This window comes from Apteryx rowi, unplaced genomic scaffold (genome assembly GCF_003343035.1).
Source record: "Apteryx rowi isolate R43461 unplaced genomic scaffold, aptRow1 scaffold_1061, whole genome shotgun sequence".
NCBI lineage: Eukaryota > Metazoa > Chordata > Aves > Apterygiformes > Apterygidae > Apteryx > Apteryx rowi.
The window spans coordinates 40,336-67,849 of NW_020447266.1; the positions used below are offsets into that span (position 1 = coordinate 40,336).

The 27,514-nt window shown below is 45.3% G+C and overlaps 3 protein-coding genes across 4 annotated transcripts in view; 1 reads left to right on the top strand and 2 right to left on the bottom strand.

The window, feature by feature from the left end:
* NAPA (NSF attachment protein alpha) overlaps positions 1–218 on the bottom strand; it is a 13,927-nt gene extending 13,709 nt beyond the window's left edge. The window contains exon 1 of the mRNA XM_026069760.1: positions 58–218. Within this exon, the coding sequence (XP_025925545.1) occupies positions 58–155 (98 nt within the window). The 5' untranslated portion in view covers positions 156–218. The remainder of the gene's footprint in view (positions 1–57) is intronic.
* Positions 219–2,372: 2,154 nt separating this feature from the next.
* Positions 2,373–7,552, top strand: LOC112967990 (zinc finger BED domain-containing protein 1-like). 2 transcript variants are annotated; one of them, XM_026069738.1, is made up of 3 exons: positions 2,373–2,469; positions 4,257–4,413; positions 4,666–7,552. In XM_026069738.1, exons 2-3 carry the CDS (start codon positions 4,263–4,265, stop codon positions 6,702–6,704), a joined length of 2,190 nt encoding a protein of 729 aa, XP_025925523.1. In that variant the 5' UTR covers positions 2,373–2,469; positions 4,257–4,262; the 3' UTR covers positions 6,705–7,552. The 2 variants fall into 2 exon arrangements, with proteins under 2 accessions (XP_025925523.1, XP_025925533.1); XM_026069748.1 differs by lacking the exon at positions 2,373–2,469 and having other exon boundaries at positions 3,999–4,413.
* A 2,425-nt stretch (positions 7,553–9,977) lies between these two features.
* On the bottom strand, positions 9,978–26,923 carry ZNF541 (zinc finger protein 541). Its single transcript, XM_026069676.1, has 15 exons — positions 26,620–26,923; positions 25,084–25,327; positions 21,981–23,757; positions 19,943–20,001; positions 18,295–18,454; positions 17,581–17,709; positions 16,476–16,800; positions 15,701–15,764; positions 14,823–14,965; positions 14,230–14,333; positions 13,241–13,316; positions 12,604–12,692; positions 11,571–11,711; positions 10,534–10,715; positions 9,978–10,158 (listed from the first exon to the last, which is right to left on the bottom strand). Exons 1-15 carry the CDS (start codon positions 26,921–26,923, stop codon positions 9,978–9,980), a joined length of 3,978 nt encoding a protein of 1,325 aa, XP_025925461.1.
* Between the last annotated feature and the right edge of the window lie 591 nt (positions 26,924–27,514).

A 27,514-nucleotide genomic window follows, 5' to 3' on the forward strand; every position in this document is an offset into this window, starting at 1 on the left:
GGGGGGGGGGCGGAGACCGAGACCGGGCCCGGGGCGGGCCGGGAACAGCGCACTCACCCGAAGAGGCCGGCGAAGAAGGACTGGGAGCCGCGCACCTTCTTGTCGGCCTCAGCCAGGAGCTGCAGCGCCTCCTTCTCCTTCCCGGCCTGGTCCATGGCGGCCGCCGTACAGACCTGCGCTGCGCTGCGCTGCCCGGGCGCCGCCTCACGTGACGCCGGCGCGCGCCCCGCCCCTCCCCTCCTCACGTGACGCCGGCGGCGCGCCCCCATTGGCGGGCGGCGCCCACGTGAGGCGGGAGGAGGTGAGCGACCCCCCCTTCTCCCGCGGCGGCGGCGCCCCCTGGCGGCCGGAGGGAGGAGGCGCAGGCGGGGCCGGGCCGGGGCCGCCCCCCGGATCCCCAACCCCGCTTGAGCGGGGGGCCACGGCAACCATGGGGTCCCCTAGGAGCTGGGGTGGGGGGGGGCACAGCGACCTTGGGGCCTCCCAGTCCCCCCAGGAGCTGGGGGGCATGGCAACAGGGGGGTCCCCCAAGTCCTTGGGGGGGGTCACAGTGACCCTGGGGGCTCCCTGTCCCCCCAGGCGCTGGGGGCATGGCAACACTGGGGTCCCCCAGGACCTTGGGGGGGGGTCACAGTGACCCTGGGGGTCCCCCTGTCCCCCCAGGAGCCAGGGGGGTCACAACAACCCTGGGGTCTCCCTGTCCCACCAGGAGCCGGGGGGCACGGCAACACTGGGGTACCCCAGGACCTTGGGGGGGTCACAGCGACCCTGGGGTCTCCCTGTCCCCCCAGCAGCCGGGGGGGGGCACGGTCCCACTTCCCCCCCCCAGCAGGGAGCCGCACGGCTGCGCCCGGCCACGCAGRAGCTCGGGCTTTGGGGAGTGCAGGGTCCCTGCCGGAACCTGGCTGCGACAGTGTTAAATAAAAGCGTTTTTGTCCTTTTTTCAGGTGCAGCGACAGGCCAGCGTCGGGGCAGCAGCTCTTCCGGTGCGCTTTCATCCTGCGGTGCTCCGGGGAGGGCCAGGCTCCCGCGGTCCTGCGGGTACCGAATTCACCGAGGATTATTCGGCGACCCCCGGGTTCCGGCCTCGACTCTGATTGACGTTTTGGGCCTCGATGATGGAGCAGGCTACAACGGATCAAATAACGAGGGAAATTGCTCCGGGTCTGCGGCAAGAGCGGGCGAAGCGCGTTGGAGCTCGCTCAGGGCCGCGCGCCTGGCCGCTTCCCCGCTGGCCCGGGCTTTCGGTTGCGACACGCGCCCGCGCCTCTGCGCGGCCTCCCCTTCCCTCGTTATACCATAAACCAGCCGGGGAGGATTGCTGCCGCCGCTGTCTTCCTCGCTGCGGCCTCTGATTTTTTAGGTGGGCTGGGGTTTACGGACGTGTTCCGCACGGCGCCGTATGCAAGCCGCGCGCCGAGAAGCCGTCGTCACCCGAGGTGTCCGGATGCGTTTCCGAGCCGTCCGGGGAAGGCTCTGCGCTCCTTTCAAAGCGACACCGCTCCTGCCGCAGCTTTGCAAGCGCTGCGACCTCACCACGTCAAGCCGTTAACCCGTTCCAGARGCGCAGAAGCCGAGGGCTTCTTTTTTCTCGCTTTAGCGATTTGCAGCCGGGGGAGAGAGCACAGAAACTCAGCAGCCCCGGCACCCTGCTCCAGACTGCGCCCTCCGGGCCACCGCCAGCCCCTTTAAAGAGACATTTAACCAAAATCCCATGTTCTCTATTAATTAGCTAGGACCAAGCTTTGGTTTTTATGGACTCGCACAGATTTTAAGACCGAAAGGGACTTTCAGCTCATCCAGTCTGACTCACCAAGGACACAAAACGTTATCTTCCTTTTTGAGCTCAGTAAGGCGCGTTTTTCTCCCTCGGGGCCAAATAAATGTTTTAGACAGCTTTGGTAGGCCACATGTTTAACATATATCTTAGTGCTCTCTAACCATAGTGGGCACAAAACCATACGGCTGCGAGCCATATGGACTGAAGCTGTGGGCTGCATCTTGCCCCCAGGATGCAGGTTCTGGGCTGCTTTTCCAGAAAGGCTTCTATTCGTGACAACAAAATATGCCACTTCTGTGGCAATTTGTTCTCCTGGCTAAGCACCCACGCAGTCGAAGCTGTACCTCATTAGCGGGGCGTGCGGCGGCCCAGCGCGTTCCTAATTTTGCAATAGACGGCGATTAACGGGGTTGTTTCTCCACGCTGCCGCAAGCAGGTACGGGACCTCTTCCGAACGCAAACCGAGACGCCCTCGGTACGCGCGAGCGAGCCCRAGCGCCTCCCCAGCCCTCCCCTCCCTTAGCGCATCCCTCTCGCTTCCCAGCACTTCCCCTCCCGGCAYGAACTTTTGCGAGGAGCCCTAAATGAATTACTTCCAGGTGAAAGGGTAGCGCTCCCCTTCTCCCGCACGCCGCGCTCCGCGCTGCCAACAGCCCTCCAGCCCCTGTCGCGCCCATGCTAACAAAGGCGTGAGTATACGACCGCCTCGGTCCGCTCGCTTCTCCATCTGTCTAAGCTTGCTTTCGGTCCGTGCACCTCAGTGCGTTTTTTTTCCTTCAGCRCGCGCTGAACACGATGCCTATAGCTGACAGCTTTTCAGGGCAGGGGAGGCGAAAYGCCAACCGGCAGAGCGAATTAGCCTGCGGAACGGTTTTCAGGCAGGAATCCCCCTGAACAGAGCGTCTGCCTACGGCCGGCTGGAGGGTTTTAAGCGTGACGTCACCAGCGGGGTTATTTCCATCGCCATCCGGCGCTGCCTTCAGCCGCGCGATGTGACTCTCCGTGGCGTTGCAGCAGCCCGGCCGTGCGCGCGGCGCGTCCCCCCCCCCTTCCGAACGCTCCCCAGAGTTAAACAAAGCGACCGCAGGAACCAACGGCTGCAGCGGGCAGCCCGAAACGACGAGGCAATTCAAAGCGAGGGAGCTAAGCTAGGATTTAAGGACAATCTCCCGACAAGCAGGCTCGGGCAGGTGCAATCCACGCAGAAACCACTTGGCAGCCTGCAAAAAAAAAAACGCCTTTGCTTTCCACCTCTCGCTGCCAGAGCGGGTGACCTTGCTGGCACAGATTTTTGTCACGTCTGTTGCCAGATGAGCGATTCCTTCCAGAGGTAAAACACAGAACAGGCGTCCCCAGCCACCCGAGAGACGCGCTGTAGCTTGACACGCAGCTATCCAGCTCGCCTGCAAGAAGCGCATACAGCAGCTTTTTTTTATTTTATACATGAAACAACCAGTTCCTTCTTTACTAAAACCCATGCCTGAGCGATACRTAAATCTCCGGTTTCTGATGCCTTCAAGGGCTTCCTGGTCTTAAAGCCCGGTGCCAGGCAGCCCCTGCCCTCTGCACCGCGTGCTGCAGTGCAGAGGTAGATCCCAGCTCTCGGAAGATTCCACAAGCAGCTGGTGCCTCTCTGCTCACACTCACACTTCCGAAGAGGAATAAAGAGGGGAGGTAAGGGAATGACTAAGAAACCCGTATTTCTCAGCGCATGAATCACTGACAGGAAGCTAGAACAGACTCTCTTTTGCTAATTGGGGGAAAATCAGCCTGCCGGGTCACTGAAGCACGAAGCAGGAGGTTTCCTTTTCGCTGAACTATATATACACTGTTGCTTTACACCTTTCGGTTTACAGTGCTGTCCAATTTGCTTGGGTTGTTACACCGCCACATTTCACTGAAATACTTCAGCGCTAGGCAGATAATATCTTATACTTCTAAGGAAAGGAAATTCCCTGCAGGACAAGAATTACCACAGTAGATCATGCAGAAAGCCTAACTAAATTACCATTACAGCTTTTCCCGTCTTGTGCTGGTTTAATCCTAAGTTTTCAAACAAAGGACCTAATCCTGGAAAAGTTTCAGGACCAAAATGCTGTGAAACTCACAGATGACAGGTAGCGTAGATAACGGCTAATTACTGCACGAGACCCTTGTAAAACAGCACAGGGCCTTAGATAACGATACCACCACCTTAGCGTAGCGAAGAACAGTCTGATCGTGCGAGTAACTGCACGGTTTTAATTGCTTAGGTCAGAAGTAGAGGACGACGTCCCTTGTCACAGGAACAGTCACACCTAGCCCACGTTCCAGTGTCTGACGGCAAATACTTAAAGAGAGATTATGTATAAATCGACCCTTTTCCGGTCCTATCTTCTCTGCTTCTAACCCCCAACCACTTCTGGATGATGGCATTTAATAGCCACCACCGTTATTCTAACGATCCTTATTTTCCCCCCTCCAAACTCTCGCGAAGAACGAAATGGCAGATGTAAACTCCAAGAGAGCATCTCAGTTCTTGCAGAAATGCGTTAAGCCAGAGGACAACGGAGGAGACCCTCAGCCGAAAGAGGAGATAACGGAAGAACAATCTCTTCCTGTCATCACCCAGTCCTACCCTCAGACAGTACAAGGTATGTGTATTTCTTTGGCTTTTTCTCAAAAAGATGTAGAAAGCTGTAAACAGCGATATCTGAACACGGTACTTAAAAGCCGCGTTGTACCAAAGACGCATATAGAAATGCTTTAGAAAGGATTTATACATCAGAAAACATTACCGTGTGCCTCCGGTTTAGAATGATGAAAGGGACTAAAGAAAGAAGACTTGAAGGGAGGCTTATATTACATTTTTAGATTACATTGTGCTGCATTTCTCTTCTTCTCAGAGGAAATATCAATGGTCTTCAACACGTACAATATGGCAGCCAACCTCGGGCCRGCCTCCAGGAGGAAGAGGGAGAAAGGTACCAACCACGACGGCACCAGCACCTCTCTCTACGTCGACCGCCGGAAGTCCAAGGTGTGGAATTATTACACGAAGCTCGGAGACGCCTACGTCGAGTGCAACGTCTGCAAGAAGCAGCTCTCCTTCCACAACAGCACCACCACGATGCGGGAGCACCTGGTGAGGAAGCACAGCATCCGCGACACTTTACTGTCACAGCTCAAAGACGATCAGGCTTCCGAGTCCGACTACACGGCTCAGGAAAGCGTTGTGAAGCGGTCCAGGCAAATGACGCCGGAAAACAGCCTGTACCATGCTGCATCCTGCTCGGAACCGAGGACTGACATGATTCTGGAGCTGGTGCTCGAGATGATATTCCGCGACCTGCACCCTCTTTCCATGGTAAAAGACAAAGGTTTCGGGCTCCTCATYGGGTACTTGGAACCTAGTTTTACTCTCCCATCGCCTGTGCAGCTCTCCAGCATGTTGTGGCACAGGTACAACGTAGTCAAGCAGCACCTAGAGCACTACTTGCAAACGGCTCAGGCCATCGTCGTCTGCGTGGAGTTCTGGGTTTCCCAGCTCAGCCAGACGTACTTGACCATCATGGCTAACTTCATCGACGGGGAATGGCGCCGGGCGAGGTGCATTATGGAAACGCAGCAAGTGCACGAAAACAAAGCCGAGGGCTATTTAGGAGAGAAGCTGTACGCTGTCCTGTCCGAATTTGGTTTGTCCAACAAGTCCGTTTTCTGTGTAATGCACGACAGCCTGCAGAACACGGCAGCAAATTCACAGCAGCTGAAAAACACGTACGGCTGGACCAGCCTGTGCTGCGCTGCTCACACCCTTCACCTCTGCATCAAGGCCGGGCTGGACGTCGAGCAGGTACAAGAGGCTCTGAGCACCGCTCGGGGCATCGTGAGGTATTTTCAGCAGGATGCAAAAGCCACCTGCTCTTTAAACAGTAAGCTAGAAGCCATCAACAAAACCAAGCTGAAACTGGTGATGGACGTGGGGTCTCGCTGGATAACGACGATCGAAATGTGCGAGAGCCTCCTGGACCTCAAGTGGGCTATCATGTCCGTCCTGGAGGAACATCCCAAGGGCGCAGCGGCCGTTCACAACTTGGCCGACCACCAGTGGAAGCTCTTGCAGGACCTGGTGCCAGTCATGAGGACAATTAAGATAGCTACTTCGTTCCTGCGCGAGGAGCAGAACGTATCCATATCGTCTCTGATGCCTTGCATTCATGGGATCGTCGCTGCCATCGGGCAGCAGTCGGAAGAGGCCAGCAGCGTCATCAAGACAGTCGTAGGCAACATAAGGTCAGAGCTGACGCGGCGCTGGGGCATATCGGAGGACGAGAAAGTGCTGGAAAGCCCAGCAGTTATTGCCTCCTTTTTAGACCCGCGTTTCAAAGAGATGAGGTTTTTGAGCCCCAGCCTGAGAAGCGAACTACATAAAAGAGTCAAAAATATGCTGTCGCAGGTTTTCAATCACCAGTCTCCATCTGCCACCCATTTTTGGATGCCAAGCTCAGATTACAAAGCAGAGGGTGGAGAAACAGCTAGCCAGCTGTCTGCTCACAAGGACAGATGCTCAAGCACCCAGTCGCAGAGCATGTACGACATCCTTTTGGGGAAGGACCCCACCGAGAGCATGCCCGAGATCCACCAGCAGCTGGAAAACTACATTGTGGAGCCCCTCTGCAAACGCAGCACCAACCCCCTGGACTGGTGGAAGAGCAACGAGCACCGCTTCCCGGCCGTGGCCAGGCTGAGCAGGCAGTACCTCGCTGTCCCAGCCACGGCTGTGCTGCCCGACCAGGCTTTCGCCGCCAGCGAGAGCACCCTGGAACATCGACGGGCGGTCCTGGCGCCTGAGAATCTGGACCAAATCCTATTCTTGCACCAAAACTTTGATTTTTTAGAGTCAATGAGAAACAGCAACGAGGCTCGTAACAGGAGTCTGCACTGACGCGCGTGGAGAAGGGTACGCGGAGGAGCTCTTTCGTCGGTCAGCAGGTGTTTACTCGACGTGTCGAGGCTTTCAGACACTCGGGTGTTGGTCCAACAACCCCACTGCAGCTACCCATCCACGTCAGCGGGAACCAATGCCGAATATTCTTTCGAATTCCTGCCTACGCATTTTTGTAATCACTTTGCAATATTCACAGCGAAGAGCGAGCTCGGGAGGGGGTGTAGACACCCCCCACTCCAGGCCGCGCTTTCTTGCCCACCGCGGAGCCTACAGCCCCAGCGTTTTTCGCTCAGGCTCAAAGCATTTGCTCTGTGCTCGAGATCTCCAGGGGACACACGAGAGCCCGGGTCAGGATGAAAGCGCTGAATGCATTCAAGGTCTCCTCTAAACAGCTTGACAAACTCAGGCCTAGTCCGTGCCCGAGTGTGTTTTTGCACGTGAACAGCACCGAGTTAAGAACAGGCTCGGACACGCGCCGAACTGCCTGTACAGATATACGCCCTGTGACACTGTCGTCCCACGCGGCTATGAAACACAGGCGTGCCAACAATATTAATTCATCCACAAACACCCCGTTAATTAACCACATTGTCTTGCTTTCCGATACCTGCAAAAGGACGGAAGGAACCAGCTTCACCTGGGACAGCGCGTTCTGGGATGTCCTGCGACAGAGGGCTGGCCAAACCGAACGCACGGGGATAGCTAGGGCATCCTGTCCGTCCTGCCGGCAACGAACAGGAAAAAAAACCCTACAAGTTATAACTTAAACTTGAAAATCACCTCTGAATTTTCCTCCGGGATATGCTAATAAATTATAATTGTAGCAACTCTTTATAAAGCAGAGGTCAGTATGTTAATATATGTATATAATTAAGATTATTCAGTGCTGCATCGTCACACTACACTTTTTTTTTTTTTTTTTAAGGAAACAGTCTGCTGTTTACTGTTCTGCAATTTTATTTCTGTTGCATTAATGTTAAAACTTTCAGTCCTCAAAACTCCTTTCCTGTCATCAGCAGCCCTGCCAGCAGACTCGAGCAAAGCCGCTCTAGAAGAACGCTGTCCACCCTGGCTGCCTTTAGCATCACGCAGCAGATCGCTGCACGGGGAAGGTAACACCAGCCTGCACACACGTCGTACACTACTTGTAGTTTATATAGCGCACGTTCAAGTAGCACCGGGAGGCCTTTCTCGGGGGCAGGAGCAGCTGAAGCTTTTCCCGCAGTTCCTCCCAAACAACGAAAGTCTTGGCTAAACCATTATGCACATGGAGGTCTGCACCAGGTTAACAACAAGGTTCATTTTTTAGTCAGTGTTGACGTTTCTGTGAACAGATGCAGCCTAAATAAGTGGTGGACTTCAACAGCACGCCAAGGCAAAGAGAATCGCTGCCAGCGATTTGTTCGAGGCCCATCTTCATGTTCAGAAGGCAGCTGCTTTCCCTTTGAAATCATAAGGGCTAGAAAAAAGTTTGACTTTTTTTTTTTTCTTTTAAATACAAGAATGTAACTTACGAGAAGAGAAGGAACAGAGTTTGTATCCTCTCTGCAAAGCCTCTTTCTGCTTTGGGTGATCGAGCTTATCGAGGCCCAGACCTGAATATTGCTCTTTCAACGAGAGAATGGAGCGGAGAGTGGGACTGGAATACAAATTTGTCTGGACTGAATATCAATATTCAGCCTTGCAAAAATTAAAACAAAACAAAGCCATGAAAATCTTGTGGCCTGGCAACAAAAAGCCTTTTATCCCTCCCAGTGGAGAAAAGACCCCTTAATTACATTTTATTCATGGAACTCATCAAAACCTCAATTGTAACTACCAAATGCAGTTTAGCAGGGCTGTGTTATTTATGCAAATAAAATAACAGACAAATTTGTGCAATAATACACAACTAGATATGGTGCTTTAAATATTATGGAATACTAACACTGAATCTGCTAGATAATTAAGAAGATTTTTGGCAGATCAAACGTGTTTGACCGCGTTCTGGTTCTTCTACCATGTTTATCACTACAGTGTCTGAGCACTTCCAGGGACAGAATAGATACAACGACACATCACATGCAGCTCCTGCTCCATTCCTCACCCTATTGGAAATACCAGGACAGAAATGCCAATAAATTGTACGCCGTATTACGCGACGGCAAGATGAAAGAAATGATGTCTGCATTTGGACTGGAAAGCGAAGGCTGCAGTAGCTACGATGTAATGGGAAATTAGTCCTGAATCAGTCCCGAGACTCAACTGTTTTGTGGTCTCAAGTCCGTAGAACCTTAACTTCCAAAATCGTTTCAGGATCTGCCTTTACATCTACCTCCACCCGACTGAGAGGAACTGGACCTGCTGAAGCACCTGCTCAGCTACTTCCTTCAAGACTAATGTTGACGTGGCACGCAGCATTCGGACCACCAACCAAGTATAACAAGTTTTGCTTTAATTATTTATAGTATAACCAGCAAAAGCAGTCCAAGAACTTTTACATCAAGAACCCAATTTAATAAGCTATGTAGAAAGCACATAAAAAAAAATACACGGATCAGAAGAGTACTATAGTCTAAATCTGAAATGCTGTGCATGACTACCACTTTATGGCAAAACAGGATATTAAATACAATGACAATTTCTCATTGATTTCCCTATTCTCTCTCTAACAACCACCAAACCCTGAAACTGATGGTAAAAAGCAAGGGCTAAGCACATCCAACTTTTCGTTTTAATGGAGGCAAGGGGACTTCTTTAATTAAACAAAAGCAGAAGTAAAGAGCTTCTAGTATTTGTACAACAGCTATTTTACAGTCATTAACAACTACATATTTTTTTCAACCATGCATAATTGTAATTTAATGCCAGGCATGCATACTTAATTTAACACACATATCTTTGCAGTGTTGATATAAGTGAGGAACATTTGCTGCCTTCACGTTTCTTTTTGTCAAACTTGACACCAACCATTGGTGCTAAATGCTGAGAAAACCCAAATAAGCTTTTAAATAATTCTACATACAAAAAGTTGCAGCTTTTCTTCCAGAAATCCTTGAATGTTCTCTGCAGGAACTAAATATTCTCTGCAGCTTCACTAAGTGCTTTTCTGTGCTAGGAAAAGCTGAGATTGTTTTTTCAGTATTGGTGCAACTACTGCTGTGCTACTGATGGATTAAATTGGAGAGTGGGGGCAACATCATGTCATCTAACCCTCCTCAGAGCTCAACAACTGCTCAGATGCTAGAAAACGCTTACGTATTTTTTAAACAGAGAAAACTAACCTCATTGCTACTCTGAAACTGGAGCTTCCCAGTTACCACTGGAGGAGGTCAACGTCTGGGTTTCTTCCATCTTTGCTTCATTTTTAAAATGTTTCAAGGGCCATTTTATCTTCATGAGTGGCTCCACCTGCTCCTGCAGGCGATGGCACTTCATATGAGCATTTCGACTTTTTATCTTGTCAAATACTCTACAAGTTGGAAAACAAACATGAGTTGGTAATTCCTTTCCTAATTAGATAAACACTGCTAAAGCAAGCTTCATTATTTCTACTTCTCTGATTTTCTGTATTTTGCACATTTTGATGTATGGTATGTCAAAGTTTCATTTCTTCATTTTGCCATTACCCCCGTTTGTGTGGGACTTTCACGTTTAAAGGGGAAACACATTTAAGTTGAAACTTGGCTGTAGAGTAAAAACAAAATTGGCAAGAAGGCCAAGGGGCAGGTGTAATCCTCAAACTGCTGTTAGCTCTGTTTGCCCTCTGTGGGCTTTTAAAGTTTGTTTAAAACTGTTTTCGCCCAAATGAGCAGATCTCTAGAACAATGATTATAGCTACCAATACCTTTCACATTCTCTACATGGAAATGCACACTGATCGTCTGTACTTCCAGCCTGGTATGGAGATCCTTTCGGGCTGCAGGATGGACTCCATGTACTGTGGGGCATCTTTTTATAACTCTTTTGCTCTATCTTCATGCCTTCTTTAGGCAGATAACTGTGCCTTTTGGGGGGGCTGCAAGCAGTCTGTAAATCAGACAACATTTAGTAATTTTTTCTTCTCTTCAAGAAGGTTTGTAGCACAGTGGTGGAATAGCTAAAGTAAAAGACTAGTTTGAAAAATCTCTAAAATGCCCAGACAATAAGAGCGTATTAAATCCAGAACTAAATTATACTGGCCTAAGTATGCCCCAGGTGAAATCCTTTGAACACTAAATAGCTGGAGAAAACAAAACCAACACCACACATCTTAATTCAGCTGTTAGGATGGGGCAGAAGCGCAGACCTTGTAAGGATGGCCCAATACTTATGCTATCCTAAATGAAATGGCACTTTCCTCCATAAAAATTTAAAACAGGTTTACTATGCCTCCAAGTTCCATGGTTATCCTGTTTCTATCACAAAAAATACTGCTACTAACCAAATTCCTGCTGACGGGCAAGGAACGTTTTAGCAACACCCACATAGAGTCGTGTAACCAGCAGTTCCTTTTAGGGAGCGCAGACGTGTTACAGAATATCCCTGACAACCAGCAGCAACAAATTTAATGCAACAGGTTTACTAATGTTAGTAATTAGAAGCTGGGAATTATCTTATTTAAATCAGCAATGGCGCCAGCACATCAAGGACAAATACTATCTATAAAGATTAACGGCACATTGTACTAATTAACGGTATAACACTCTAACTATGAAATACTGCTTTGTTGTTTCAAAATTATTCTGTAGAACTTTACAAGTTTATCAGAGAAGCAGCAGAATAAAATGAGAATGCGTTTGCCACAAGCTCTCTCTGGGAAGCATGAACTGCCCATTTCATAAAATACTGAAACATCTTTCATTATGGAATTGACCTCTCACAAATCCCCAGCAGTTTTTCTACCTTTTCTTCAGTCTTTTCTAACTCATTCTTGTCTTTCTTGACCTTTTTTTCTATTACTTGAACTCGACTGCAGTCAAATTTTATTATTTTTTTCCAGATATAGTAATATTCAACACACTGGGACACATTCTTAGTCTGAATCTATTAGGAGAAAAACAGAAGCAGTCTATAATGAACATACTGTAGCAGAACACGGAAGAGTCAGATACAGAACAAACGCATCTAGCACAGCTTTCCTTTCCCCCCGTTCGCTCCGGTTATCACAGTGGCAAGGGCCMTGTCGGTTCCAAGCTACACGCGACTGTGAAACCAGACAGAAAACAAATCTTCCTCTTCTAAGGAGGCTGTACAAGTAGTGCTGGAAAGGCAAATCCGTACACTTCATGCGGCTGATTAGCATAACGTTTCATTATTTTAATATGCCTGGTATTTTGTTCTGCTGTAATTATATGTTAGGGCAAATAATGTCTTGTACTGATGTCTTTTAAGCATCAAGAGGCAAAGAAAATGTTTCAAAGAACAGGATGCTGACAGACAATTCAAAATATTACTTTTTGTGTTAAACCTGTCAACACTAACAGCCCCTGACCAAGAATAATCGGTTTTCAATGCAAAATTAAAAAAAAAAAAAAAAGGAAAAAAACAAAAATTAAATTATAGGCTTTTAATGCTAAAAGAAAAAAAGAGATTACAAATTCACTCTTGCTGTTATCGCTTTGAACTCATCACCTAAACAAACTGCATCTCTGAACTCCTATAGCTTTGATTTTTTTTGAGAAACCAAAAAAAACCCCCAACCCACAGATTATCTTGTATTCTAGTTTTGAAAAAGAATGCAAAAACAGTTTTTGACTTTGTGACCGTGTTTTAGCAATGTCTGGAGCAAACTACCCCACCCAAGTTAAAACTATCTGGCTCAGTCTGGAAGCTGCTGGCACACATGAAGTGCGGTTAATCAACACAGAACAAAAAAAGAACGGCAAACTGACAATATAGACTTATCCCCAGATCAACCTCTGTCTAAAGGCTTTACCTTCTTCTGTATCAGGTAAAAATCCTTCTTGTGTATGCAAAAAGCCTTTTTAAACAACTGCCTCTCAAGTGGTGTCCAAATATCTGAACCTAGTAACAAACAGTAACATGCAAATTATTAGATCACTCGGGAAGCCTAACGGATTGTCATTCCTCGGAAATCAGCACAATGTGTTTATTATTCATGTATCTACATCTCTCCCCCCTTCAGAARACAATTACTGACTACAGCAGTGCATTCACTAGCAATATTATTGCCAGCATAGTAAGTATTGCACGCTGTAAAACACAGGCAGGAGTGAAAGGAACACAAGACGGCAGCGAGTACTCGTCACTGCCACATTTCGACATGCTTCTCCCGTTGGGTGTCACTGCAGGGCAGCGCACGTTAAAGATGCAAGTTGAAATACAAGGACGATGCCTTTCCATGTAAGAAAGCATTGTAAACAGATAAACTACAGTGCTTCTCTACTACTTTCCTAGTCCCAAAGAACCAGGATCATTGTTTACACATACATTTTTTTTAAAGCAAGCTTTAAATCAGAGTACAGACAGACAAAAAGCAATCATATCCAACTGCAGCTTCCGTTAGCATTTCTGATCATTGACTAAAGCAACAGGTGCTATTTTCAATTTACCTGCGTAACGGTAATTAGCAAGAGGATGGGATTCAGATTTCTGGGGCCCTCCAAAGAGCAGCATTTCCAGGGCCTCCTGCAGCAATTTAATACGAAAAGATTTTAGATGCCCCCAAGAGGAGCAAAGAAGCAAACCTTGCTCTCAGCTCTTCTGCTACTTCAATTATTCAGTCCACTATAATTCAGAAGAAAATTTTGCTCATACAGGTCAACGCTTAACAACAGTGTTTTGATATCAATTTAATTTCAGTGTAAAGTCACAATGCTCTCTAGGAGTCTGACCTCAACCCATTGAAGTTCATGGAAATATTTCTACACCTAAGTGTTTTAGGAAAATAGAAAAATTGGCAAACATCTGGGATCTTAGCTGTGGGACCCACCTGCCACCTTCAGGAGAAAATTTCTCTCTCTGCTGTAGTCATTTTGGGCCTGTCCCTGCTGCAGCAGATGTGCTAATAGAGCCTCCTCGTGGAGATGCAGCATATACGGTTTTCTGTTAGTGTTATATCCCTTCTTCAACAGGCAAAAAGCAAAGCAAACCCACTCGGAGACTAAAGCAAGCGGGATCCGTACTGGAGGCAGCTGCTCAGCAAGGAGCACCTAGTGATGTTGCAATTGCCAAGCACAGGATGTTTATCGAGAACAGACCTTGGGTTTTATCGAATATGGCAATTCCTTCATTCCTAACGTTCAGGGTAGTGTTGCATGTATTCTCCAAATTGGCACATATCTTACAACAGACAAAACAAGCTCCTATTTATAAACCATGATAGGTTCCATAATTCCAAGATACATTAATTCAGACAGTAGCAAGAGGCAGCATTGAAGGACTCTGCAAGCTGTATTTTTAAGTGCTTCTGCAAGTTTAGCAGAGACCAAATTCCAGTCTGTGGAATGTGTCTAGAACACATGGAATGATTGCCAGTTCACACCACTAGCAAAGCCCAACCCAGTCCGTTATTAATTATGACCRAATAGCTGCTTCTTACCAGCACGTTGCCTTGCGCTTCATGCAGACAATGCAAGGCCAGTTCCAGGTTAGTTCCTCCACCAGGCATTACACTGGAGCAGGCCATATTTAGCAGTTCTGTTACTACAAAGGCAACAAAAAACAAAACAAAGTCAATTTCTGCAATGAAAGAAGAAAAGGTGCAATAAAAAGACACCAAGAAGGAAAACAGAACAAGTGCAACAGTCAAACTGGATACCAATAAAACGCAAGGGAAAAAGTTCAATGTCTTGACTAGTTGGGCATAGCTGTCACTACTTAAGAATGGTTTTCTTTGACAAGCCCAGGGACAACTCTCCTCTTTCAAGGTCACTGCAGATGAACCGGGACAGATACAGACGTTTGTAACCATCTCTCATGGAAGATGTTACTGAGAGCGTAACAGTTATTATTTGTTTACTGCTCCAGTTCTACCAAAATTAGCAATTTCCTTTCCTCTACTGCTACCATGTGAGAAGGAGGTCATGAGAAGAAGGGAGAGAATATAAAGTGCAAAAAGCTGCAATGAAAACACGGCAATTTTTAACCATACTATCTTGGGGGTGACTTTGGAAGAAAATTTTTTAAAGAAACCTCTGTCCTGTGTTTCCTGGTTAGTTGCGATGTCTCCCCAGGGTTTCCACACTAATGAGGCTGCCTGCTCATCGTTTTCTAAGTATGATCTATCCCGGAGATTTGGGATCTCTGCCTGAAATCGACTTCCAATGTTAATGTGTCTAAAGTAATAAAAAATAGGAGGTGAGGAAGAAATGAATTGTGAACAGATGCATCATATTAAGCATGCAGATACTCACACACACACAAAGAAAAAGAGGGTATATGTGAATGAGCAAGGTTCAGGTGTAATAAATACGGTCTGTATACGGTGCACAAATTTCCCTGCAAAGCATCACTAGTTCTCCTTATCTCTTCAGCACAGTCACTTCTTTGCACCGACAGAATTACTGTGCTATCTCTGGAATGCTTCTGACCCACACAATTAAGAAAGTTTGTTCTCCCTTCCTCAAACCTGGCACAAAGCACGAGGTACATACCGAGACCAATAATGGGCAACAAAAAGAGAGAGAAGCCTACGACAAAGGACAAAAAAAGGATGTCTGAACATCCTGTAAAATGAGAGGGAGACAGGAATCTTTATTTATGACGCTAGCCTAACAAATGAACGAAGCTAATAATTCACTGGGATAGCACTGGGTATTCTGTTGAAACTTCATTCTGGCCAGCATCTGATATCATCTAGCCAAAAACGCTATTAATCTTACCAGTGATGCAAGACTGAGAGAATCAGCCAAGTGACAGATTCATGAGGGGGTGAGAGGGAGAAGGTGAATATTAAAAGGCCTCTACAGCCACGTACTTGAACTAACCAAACATTAGATTCCTAAAACTGCAGTTCCCTCATTACTCATTTTCCAAATATTTCATACTATTCTAATTATGTTGTAACTTACGGCTCAACGCTGATTTTGGTGTTATCCTTCACAAGAGAAAATCCAAAGTCTCTGTCCATTCTGTCTAAAAAAATATAAAAATGCTCAAGATAAAACTCACTCTGCTGAGACTGTCCTTTACCCTTATTTCACATTCTCATCTGAGCAAACCACTTTAACTATTCTCTGGGAATTCCCTTGAATTTGGTGAAACTGCTTACTTGACTTCTGCACGCTAGAGCTCTCAAGATAACCCATCCGGATACAATTTTAGAGTTGCATCTGACCACTAGCGAGAAGTCATCCCTGCACAGATCAAACAGTTCTTAATTTTATAAACAAAAGGCAGTATCAGACCAAATCCAGGTAGACTACTTAAAAATAGACATATGCACGCCCTTGTTCTAGCACTGGCAGAATCCGGCCTGACAAATGGAAACACCTACAACTCACTCTGATATGGCTATACTAAGGGTTAATTGTCTCGGTGTTGCCACTACACATATTTTATTCTTAGATTAAGATTTTTTTTTTTTAAAACCACAAACTGGTAAAATAAAATCAGGTCAGCAGTCATTCTTAATTAAAACTGCTGAATGTAAATGTCCATATATCCACTGGCCTGTATATTATGTAATAACTTATCCTACAGGACGGTGGATGCCATTTTAATTTATAACCTATTTACCTTGGAATAAAAGACTGTGGATCAATTTTCTGTTCCTGCAGAATGAATGATAGTCAACTGGATTCCTTTCTAGTTATATTATTTAAGTGCACGTTAGGATTTTATTACCTAATACAGTACTGAACAGCTGGTTGGGATCACCATTAGCAGAAGAGCAGAGAGTGCTGAAATAAAGCCCTGATCCTTCCCGTATCGGGCTGAGCATTGGAGGTGGAGTGTAAGGAGAGCACTGGAACAAGTCTCTCAGGAGATGATCGATCAGGAACACAGGTGAACGAAGATTACTTTGGTAACATCCTCCCGACCCTGGCTGTACTTCAAAAGAAGATGGAGGTGGGATAAAAAGCGATTTTGGCCGAGTTTGCCTCTTTCTCTTTTTTTGGTGCAAGCTTTCTTTGAGGTCCGTCGCATCCTGGCTTTCCTTTTCATTAACCTGGACAAACAATTCCAGACAAACAGTCAAATACCTGTTTGTCACAGAAGATAAGCATAAGTTCAAGGCACTTAAAACATACAAATCTTATGTAATTGCAAGCTTTCTTCTGTATCTGTTGCATCTCTGGCTTTTTTCTAGACTCTCAGTTTCATGATCTGTTATTCTGAGCTCCATAATGAGCATCAAATTCCAAAACACATGGAGTGCAGTTAAAGGACCCTCTGCTCTAGCCCTTACTCATGTGGACAGCTCTAGGTAGGTCAACAGACATCCTCATGAGAACAAGAGCTGTTGAGAAGAACCCTCTACAAGCTTCTTTGTAGTCAGGGAGGATTGAGAGAAAAAGGTTTCTTTCTGAAACATTCTTAAAATTCTTTAAAACACTTAGTAAAACTCCAAGTATTTTCCTAGACTCTAATGCCAAGCATCTGTCTTGCATCATACTGTTGACACTTCTCACATCATCTTTTAGTTTCATGCAACTCAAAGTGATTAATGGGTTAAAGTATTTCCAATCAATTACTCTCAGAGGGACAGACCCCGGAGCCTTTAAAATCAAGTTGATTACTGCAGCATTATTTGAATTATTATTTGGGGGATTGAAGGGAGCCATAACACAGTGCAAATACTTTCTGAGCAAGTCAAATTCACACATTCGTGACCAGTTGCTCAAAGAAGCAATTCCAGGAGGTCATTATTAAATCATTGAAATACTTTAAGAACACAACTGTGACCCACTTCATTGCCTGCTTGTGGGTTTGTAGCCGTCACAGGTACCGAGACAGGAATCACCAGAGGAGCCACCGGTACAGCTTCTAAACGCATCTCAGTTTTTGAGGGACTGTTTCCATCTCCTGTTGGCTTGAGCAACAGTTTCTGAGCATTTACATGTTCTGCATTGTGCACCTTACCACAAACAAAAATAAGGATGTTAGGTATATCTTCTGGCATCATCCACCTGAGGACATCAAAGTGCTTTGCAAACTTCTTTCAATTCACTTAAAATGTTTCTCCATTATATAAAATAATGATGATAATACTGCTTTAAGACCCACTACACAAAATAAGTTTCTTTAAAAACAACATAATTTAGTTAGAGCCTGGAACAGAATCCTTACTTTACCTATTCCTTATCCTAATTTTTATGAAACTGAGCTCCCAAGTTCATACTATCTGCTATAACAGTCAGGCTTAATTTTCTCTCTCATACTTCATAACTGTATAGCAAGAAACACTACTGGAAATAGCAAAAGAATGCAAAACAGTACAATTGCTCAAGAACTTCCTCTACGTAATAATCACCTGAAGGGCTTTCAGTAGCACCATGATTCTGGACCCTATTCTTTTATTCGTCAGAATTTTTAGGAAGAAGGTTAAGTTACTTCACAGCTTTTACCCTCCTACACTACAGGCAGGTTTTAAAGAATCCTTATGACCTTAATTCAAATTCCTATTAAATAATAAGTACTGAAGGATTCACTTTTTCTTTACCTGCTGTTCCTCCTGCCTTTCTGGTGGATACCATTGTTCACCGTGAAAACACATATGGCTCTCCAGACCTTTCTCAGTATAAAACAGCTGACTGCAGTTCTTGCAAAGAAAACCACTTTYGTATTTGCCTCCATCTGTAGGAACACCACTGGTCTTATTACTAAGAGTGAAAAATCAAGGTAAAGGGATAGAAAATTAGCATTATAAAGTCGGACAGCTTTTTTTATTAATTTAGTCACTATCAACATTAAATACATGCTTGCTTTTCCTTCTGCAGAGCCTCATTTCATGTCTAGCCGAGAAACCTCTACAGTTCATTTACCAGCAAAAGATGTTAACTAGAGGAAAATCCCCAGTGGGACATCAATCACTAGCATTATAGAGATATAGCTTTAAATAAGAGATGCGGTAATATGCCTCCTCTTTGGAGCATTTACACGAATTGTAACTATTAACAACTATGTACAAGTATTATTTGCAAAGATTCTTTTTCAAAATCATGGGGGGGAAAAAAAATCTTGAGAAAAAGTATGACCTGCATTAAAAAGTCCAGGAACATTTTCTTTAGAAACCAGGCATTTAATACAACATGGAATTCCTGCAATATCTGGTTTCATTAATGGAAAATGCATTATTTGTGGATTACTCCCCCTTGTGAATTTAGTGTTTATGAGAGGTGACATCAGAAATCCTGAAGATCAATTTCTTTACTACCACTACAAAGAAAGCAAAAGAAGCTACAGCTTCTCAACACCATCATTACTTCTTGTCTTACCTTGGGAGAACTGGCGTTTTTATAGCTTAGCTAATCCTTGGAACCTCTTCTGATATGGAAATCAAAGACTGGCTAGACTACTAACGCCTGCGGTACCAGACAAATATTTTCATGTGGCTAACCAGGAACCATGACTTTCATTTGTTGCCTAAAAAAATGATGCAATTCTTCGTTCTTAATGACTGACAACAGTTGCCTTATTTATGACGGTCAGCAACGCTGCAGAAAAGGTAGCTCTCTGCAGACTGTGCAGGAACCTCGCTGATATTCAGAAGGACATAGATTCCAAAACCTTTTTTTCAAGGAGCAGCTTTTATTTTCTCATTTAGTAAATTGTGAGATATGTAGACAGGTCAATAAGATGGCAGAGCCGTGATTTCTTTTGATTTGATACTCACCAGGTATGAAATTGAGAGTAAAGCCTGAACCACAGCCAATCAGAAACCCTTCAGCTAGGTGAATCTCTTAATATTATGCTAGATTTCCCTCTCCTTACTTGCATGGTGATCCTTCGGCCTTTTATCGTTGTAACATGTGAAAAGAACAGGCCCAGTCATTCTTTATTACATCCCTAATAGTCTTAAACATTTCACTCAAGTTAGCCTCTGTCGTGCTCAAGTTGCTGCATGATTTTTCATGATTGAGAGTTAGAAATTACATTTACGAAAGTCTTGTGGTTCTAATTTAGACATCTATTAATTAGCACAATCTAAAGCTAGCCAAATGAAAAGGATATGTTAAATCTCGGCCTTGAGGGAAAAGAAATGCACCTGACTGTAACTGCTAGCATAGACACTAGAAGCCAGACCTGGAAGTCAAATTTAAAAACAGAACAAAAAAACCACCCTCAAAACGTCAATGTAACCTGCTTACCATCCAGCTGAAAAACTTTCTTCCTTTACTGTATTAGTAAGGCTGTAGATATTTCCACCCTGCAGTTAAAGAAGCAATAATCAAAACCAGATGTTATTCTGTCTGCAAGTAAAACTTTACAATAAAGTCATTCCATGTTTAAAGAAGAAATGGAACATCTGAGTTTTCTCCATGAAAACAGCAATTTGAACTTGCACAGTACAGCAACGCTCATTAACAGATCTCATAAATCTTTACAGTCATTAATCAATATTCCTTGCAACACTTGGATACGCATGTGCACACTGTAAATACACAGCAAACACGAATCCCTATTTACATAACACAGCTATCAAACAGAATTATTTCCATCGCAAGCTGTTTAAGCAGGGGCGGCCACGCTCTGATTCTTCGGCCACACACGGTTCCCATGCCGCAGTTGTGCCACATGACCAGCAACACAGCTCCAGCGGTGCAGGGAGTATCGGATAATCCAGATCCCCAGCTGCTGCTGGCATCGAGTCAGAGCCTGCGAAAACCACACTGTCAGGTCGTTCCGGGACTGCGCGCCCTGCCCAGCCGCAGCTCACAGCGGAGCGGTGAGATCTCACCCTGTGCAGCCAAGGATCTCTCCGGCCTGCCAGCTACTTCCAAAACTTTCCCATCCCACAGGGCTCTGAAACACGCGTTGCGTGCTTGGTGGCTCTCAGGCTCACGTAGGCTTTGGTATGAGACTTAGAGGGAAAGATAGGCCACTGCTTTAAGAGAAAACTAGTCATCATCTCAGCGGTACAGAGAAAATAACCCCTTGTCCCTGGCTGCAACCAGGCACTTGAAAGCAGGAGGAGGACTCAAGGCCCCATACACAGTCCAGGCTCCTGAAATCTCCTCGAGTTACAGAGGGATGCAAATTTAAGACTCCCCTCGCCATCAGATTTCTCACCTTGACAGTTCAAGTAACATCCAGAGTACAGAGGCCTTTTCGAGCACCCAGAAGGGAAACCAGAAAAGAGTAACGCAGAACTGGTTTAACCCCTGTGCAGAAGAGGCTCCTTGCCCTGAGGGGTTCCAGTCCCCTTGCACCTAGGCAAGGAGGCCAACCTCAGAAAAAGAGGCAGCAAACCCCACAGAACAGAGTCACACTTGAGGCAGGGGAAGAAGTTTCCAGATTTGTGTATAACTGCAAAGTCCAACTAATAATTAAAAAGAAAAACAAGTACAGCAACCCTAAACTTTGGAGATACTCAGTCCCCAAAACAAATACAGCATATTTACCACTAACACAAGCTTATACAACCCCACTCAGCTAACGTATTTTGACTTTGACCTCAAGGGACTATCATTAAAGGTGAGAAGTTCATTTAGACTGACTCTTGATCTCCCTGTTGACACAGGCAACTAGATACCAATTACTTCCAATTGAGAAAGTGGTTCAAGTCCTACAGACATGTGCCCATGGCAGAACTGAGCCTGCCAAATGCTCAGATGTTAGCGACTTTTGATTATTACTGACCTGCGCGCAAGCCAAACCAGTAAGCTAGGTGAAAGGCTAYGTATCACGTTACTAAATACCCCAAGACTTGATCTTGTTAAATCATTTCTAAACCTTTGGCACTGGATTAATTAGTTAATGTTTTTAGAGCACTCTGGACATGTAAAGTGCCATGTAAGTGCTAAGTATTATTACTGGTGAATCTAGAGCTGTCAACACTAATAAAAAGCACTTAAAAGAGCACAGGAAGACAATAAATGGCTAAGGCACTGTACTCCGAGATGGGCGTCCCGCGTTCTACTCCAGGCTCCTCCAGTAACTCACCGCAAAGCAGATCCCTGGGTTTGTTTTCCAAAGTAATAAAATTAACCTCTCCATGTACTTTATAAAACAACAGGTCATTGACAAGTATTTGTACTTAAAAGAAAAAAAAAAATCTATTTAAAAAAGTAAAACCTTTCCATTATACCTTCACATTCTATGCTTCGATCTAGCGAAAAACATTTAAGTCACTTAAGAACTCAAATGACAGACTACTAAACATGAAGAAAGAGTACATGAACATACTTGAATCCTATTGAAAATGGTCAGCCTGGGCTTCTCCCTGAACACGGGCGCAGACGAAGTACCAGACGACGAGAAGGACGCCATGGCTACTTGACTCGGGGAAGCTGCGCAAGTCACGTCAAATTTCAGCTTTTCTTTACGGATACCAGGCAAACATCGAGATCTACCAACACTCATCTGTGTTTTTCCACCTGTTTCTTTGCTACAACCTTTACTTTTCTCTTTTCTGTTAGATATAGAAGTCTTGTTTTCCAGCTGATTTGACTTCCCATACGAATGGTACCCCATGGCATTGTCATGCATCACAGGCTGTAGTTGACTAGGAATAGAGGCATCTTTTAATCCTATATATTCTTTCAAGGGTCCTGGCTGAAGGGACTGAAAAGTAGGGACTGTTTGCAGTCCTCTTTTCTCATTATCTGATAAAACGTCCTTCTGAAACTGGGTTATGCTCTTTTGCAGGTACGTGGAAGACCCTTCATATTCTGTTGGCTCTGGAAGATGGTGAGTCAAGCGAGGCGGCTGCTGAAATACTGTTTGGAGTGGTTTTGGTGCCACATGTTTAGCCTCAGAAGTCACTAGCTGGGACGGAGCCACCATTTGGGTATGGGACAGAACATGCTGAGATTTGGTTATCATCTGAAACAGGTGCTGCTGCACTTGCACCTGCTCCTGGCTCACCACAGACTCCTGAGATTTCATGAAAAGCTGCCTCACTAAGGGGCTGCTCTCGTTCTGGAACGCATTCTGCTTTTGAATGTCCTGAAAATTCAACTCCCCGCAGTTCTCCCACGGGTGAGAGTCATGGCTTCTCGCTGACCTAAAGGTCTCCTCAGAACAACTAAGCACTGAGTCACCCAAGGCTTCCTCTTCTTTAAAAGGTGCAACAGTGAATGATAAAGCGTCGGGACACTCATATGTCTGTGGAAAGGCTGAGAACGTGTGGGAAGGTCCAGCTGACCCCTCTGAAACATCCTGAGCTACAAGAGATGGCTTGTGAGCAACACACACACTATTCCTTTTGTTTTTAGCACAAACTGGCACGTTTCTCATCCACTGAAAGTTACCGCTTGACTGGTGAGCGTTTGCAGAAGTCTTCTGTCCTCTGAATATCGGGAAATAAGGTAGAGCACTGTTAGGACAATACTCGAGCCCTGTGGGCTCCAGGGGGAACTGTGGCTCTGGAATCAAAGATCTGTCAGTCAAATTTGTAACTAAGTTCTCGCCTGGTGCRATTACAGACACATTGCCAGGATTTATTATAGCATACACATTGGAAGAAGCAGCACTCTTTTGGCAAGGAAGGTGATCCTTCAGCATATCATCACCTGCAGCCTCGACAAGTCCACTACTGTTCGAAGCAAGGCAAGAGACCTGGCTGGCTGAAGAGCAGCAGGGTTGCCATGAGTCTGTTAAATCAGTATTTGCGTGCTCTGCAGAGGACAACGTAGCTGATGGAAGCTTCTGATTTACAAAGTTGTTCACAATGCATCTTAGTAGGTCTCTGCTAGGTGGAGAAGAACCTGACTTGGACTCCGAGTGCACAGTCAGTCTTTCCGTAGGCCTCGCACTGCCTTGTCCTGCTTGGATAAACGTATTGTGAGAAAGCAGTGATTTGTCACCGCCATCTTCATCAGGAGTCTCCTTCAGGATGCACAAGCCATGTTGCACTTCATAATGCCGGCGCAATGAACGGTGATCACAGTAACTCTTAGCGCAGCCTTTTTCTAAGCACATAAAAGGTTTTGTTTTCTGATGTGTCAACATGTGCCCACTCCTGCGATAACCAAGAAGAGACACATTTTGCATGTTAATGTCTCCAGCTGAAAAATGAAACCATTATGCATCTAAACCACTGCAGCTCTTGCACTCCTTTTATTTAGTACAGTTCTACGCAAGTCAAAGATGTGGCACAGGATATAAATCAAAGCATAATTTGGCTTCTATTCAGAAGAGGTTCACTAAACTGCAGTCCAATTGCTTTTCACTCTGGGAAGCAGAACAACCCAACTTCCCCTGCCTATCACCATCGCTGGCATATCTCCAGAAAAACCGTTCAAAAGGAATCTCATAAATTCTCCTAAAATCTGGGAGGAGGTTTTCAACCTCTCAGCCCCCATACACTCAGGAAGAATGCTGTTAAGTCAGAACTGTATTTTTATGCATTCTCAGCTAACAACTGCCACAATCAAAACACTGTCCCGTCTCTAGGTGCACTGTTATAATCAGCGTTTTCAGACTATAATCCAAATTATACCTGCAAATATCCACACAGATATCAGTCAAGACGAACCAAAGGGAGGGCCTAATCTGGTCCTGATTTTCTTTCGGTTTGGCTAAGTTTGGTAGAGAGGAAAAAAAAAAAAACACAACTCTTCCAAATTAAGCAAGCATGTTACATAAGTTAATGGAAAACTGTGACTGTAAAATTCCACAAAGTCACTTCATAGAGCCACTTTTTAGGACAGAAGAGGTATGTATGACTGTTGGCAACTGCTCTGATCTGATGCATCACACTTGTTTTACTTAGCCCTGGATCACCACTGCCAAAAAGCAGAACTAGAATAGACTGCTGAAGGTTTGGTGTTTCAAAAGCTATTCAGAGTTAATAATAAATGCTTCACAGCATTTGAGAGTGTAGGATCCTAGGTAGCAGTTGCATGAATAAGCAAGCTTTAACTGCAACAGTTCCTAAAACACTGGCTGCCAAAATCAGAACTTGACTACGCACTGCAAATTCTTTCAATACCAATACAATTTTCCCTAAGCCAGTCATTAGAAAGAAAAAGACTTTAACTTCTGTTACACAGTTCAGGATTACAATTCTTCTGCAGATGGATAGAAACGAGTGCATTTGAGGCTTTTTCTGCACCCGCCTGCTCTGGAAAATTCAAAGTTAATTTGCATGTGCTAGTGAAATAGTTTTGTGATGTAACTTGACAGTGTTTGCTAGCTTGAGAACACCAACAAAGACTACCAAGGACTGTAACTTCTACCAGCTACTGAAATTGGAAAATAAAGTACTACAGAGGGGAGTCTTATTTACATCTGTGAAACAGACCATAACAACTCTATGCATTTTTAATGGTAAATGCCTACATACAGGTGGCCCTGCCGTTTGAAAGCTTTGCTGCAGATTCTACAGACGTGTTTCCGTTCCTGGCTATGAGTCAGGTAATGTTTGCTAAGAGAGCTGGCACTGCTGAACACCTTCCCACAGAGACTGCAATCCAGGAACGAGGCCTGAGGAGAGCTGTGCTGATGCTTTCCTTTCCTTGCAGTACCAGAATTGGATCTGCCTCCTTGTTCGACTTCCTTCGATCCTGTAAGTGTGGGAAGCCCCAGTTCTAAACAGAGGGAGAAAGTAAAATCCTTAGATTATGCCCAGTGCCATACCGAGTTACTCTTATGATAAGGTTTTCACTTAATTCCTAATAAAAATATTTCTTTTCATAATTCTATTCGAGAACTCTGGTCCAAGGTTTTTGATGACTGATTATCTGCATAAAAGTGAGATGAAAATCCCATAAATCTGCTCCAAATATTATGATCTGTAGCTCTGTAAATACCTTATTTCTAGGGTTTCCATAACTGATGTTGTACCCTCACACAGGCTCTGGCATTCTGTAACATACTTTGCTATCTCAAACCTCTTAATTGGACCAGTGATTGTAATGAATTTTACCAAATTTTTTCCCCTTTCCTGGAAAAGGGGGAGAAAAAGAGACAATTTCAAACCATTTTGTTCAACTGAACTATACAGTATTTTATCTAAGGCTATCAGATGATTAACTGCATGATAAACCAGGTACTTCACGTTAGCTTGGACTTTAAGACAGTTCAAGATTTCCCACCTGTGGGTAAGAAATGAGGGGGAGACCTATTACACCTTGCCACCATTCGTTTGTTAATCAGTAAAAACGTAGGCCTCGGCTGTTACGAGAAAGTCTCATTTTCTTATTTGAGCGCTGTTAGTTATGGGTTTTGATTTGCATTGTTTTCAAGTCACCTAAATTTTGTGTGCTCTTATATACGTTAGCAATTAAGTTACCCATTCCCTCAAAAAGAGTGTTTTACTGAAGGCACTCTCCTTTTAACTTTTAATGGTAGACCTAGAAAAAGCCCATTTTGCTTAATCCATTTCACAGAGAATTTGAAATGCAAAAAAAATTAAACAGACTGTCTCCTCTCTGCTTCAGGGAAAGCTAGTAATATAGATGTTAGCAACATATTTAGCAAATCTGTCATTTTAATGCCTCCAAATTTTCCATTTCCAGCTGGAGAGCAGGCTGCAAGGACTTCTGAAGAAAACATATTTCTATCTAGAGTATAATTTTAAGAAAATAGGACAGAAGTGAAATTCCTGTGAAAGAGAAGTATTATAATTATCTTCTACAGCATTATCAATTTGAATAGCATCTTACAGGTAAAAGGCAACAAGAAACATTTTTGAAGTGCTTACATGACAGCAACCTAAAACTGATTAAAAAAAAAAAAAATGTATTCACTGCTTTTACCCCAAAGAAATTTCCACGTAATGGACTTTTCCTCCTGTATAAAACTACTAAATAACTCTGGCTGCTTTGATCTGTAAGATACCCTTCAAAACAGCAGTGAAAGCAAAGTCCAGCGTACTCACCACGCAGAGAAGGCTGTGAGTCAGAGTCAGACTCATCAAGGAGCTTAACAGAATCACAGTCCTTCGCTGAATACAAGGAGAGTCCGTTTAAATTGGCCTCCAAAGCATCACTGGCCAGATCTGCAGCTGAAAGGCCCGGAACCATATCTAAGCCGCTCAGGCCTGCGTATGCCATATCTTTCGTATTTAGACACGAGTTGTGGTTGAGAGCGTCACTACAGCTCAGCCCCTGAGTTTCTGAAAATCCAGAAAGCTGCATCTCCGAATGAACGGCGTTCTCCTCGCCGAAGCGGTACTGGTCCATGCCAACCACCAACCCCGGCGACCGGCTAGGGGACTTGCTCTGGTTTCCACCTAGAGCAAAACGAGCGCGAAGAGCAGCAAAAGATAACACGAATCCTAAACAAAAGATGAAAAGGATAAGTTAAATAACAGAGACGATCTGACGTTACCTACCGAACCCATAACCAAGACTGGAACGGATGTAGCAGCCCCTACACGAGCCATACCTTATCGGAGAGGAAAACAGAAGGATCCTGGCTCCTACGCCAAACACGAGTGCAGGCTCCTGCCGCTGTCAGGACAGGGGAGAGCTGCTGAGACCCCAGGGCAGGTCTGGAGGGCTGGGGAGAACTTCTTAACCGAAGGTGGACGGGTAGGAGGGGGTCCGCACTGGGGAAAAGGGTGGAAATTTTACCCCTACCCTGGAACAGGCCGAGGGGCTGCAACAAGACCGAGGTGCAGTTATGGGAGGAAGGGGTCTTTCCCAAGGACAAATAGGTAGGAAGGGGGGAAGCGCAGCCCCAGGGCTGGGATTTGGGGCCAAAGGGGTCTCTCCCACAGGGAAACGCTGCTCCCACCCTTGCAGCAGCCTGGGGGGCACCCTATTGCTGGA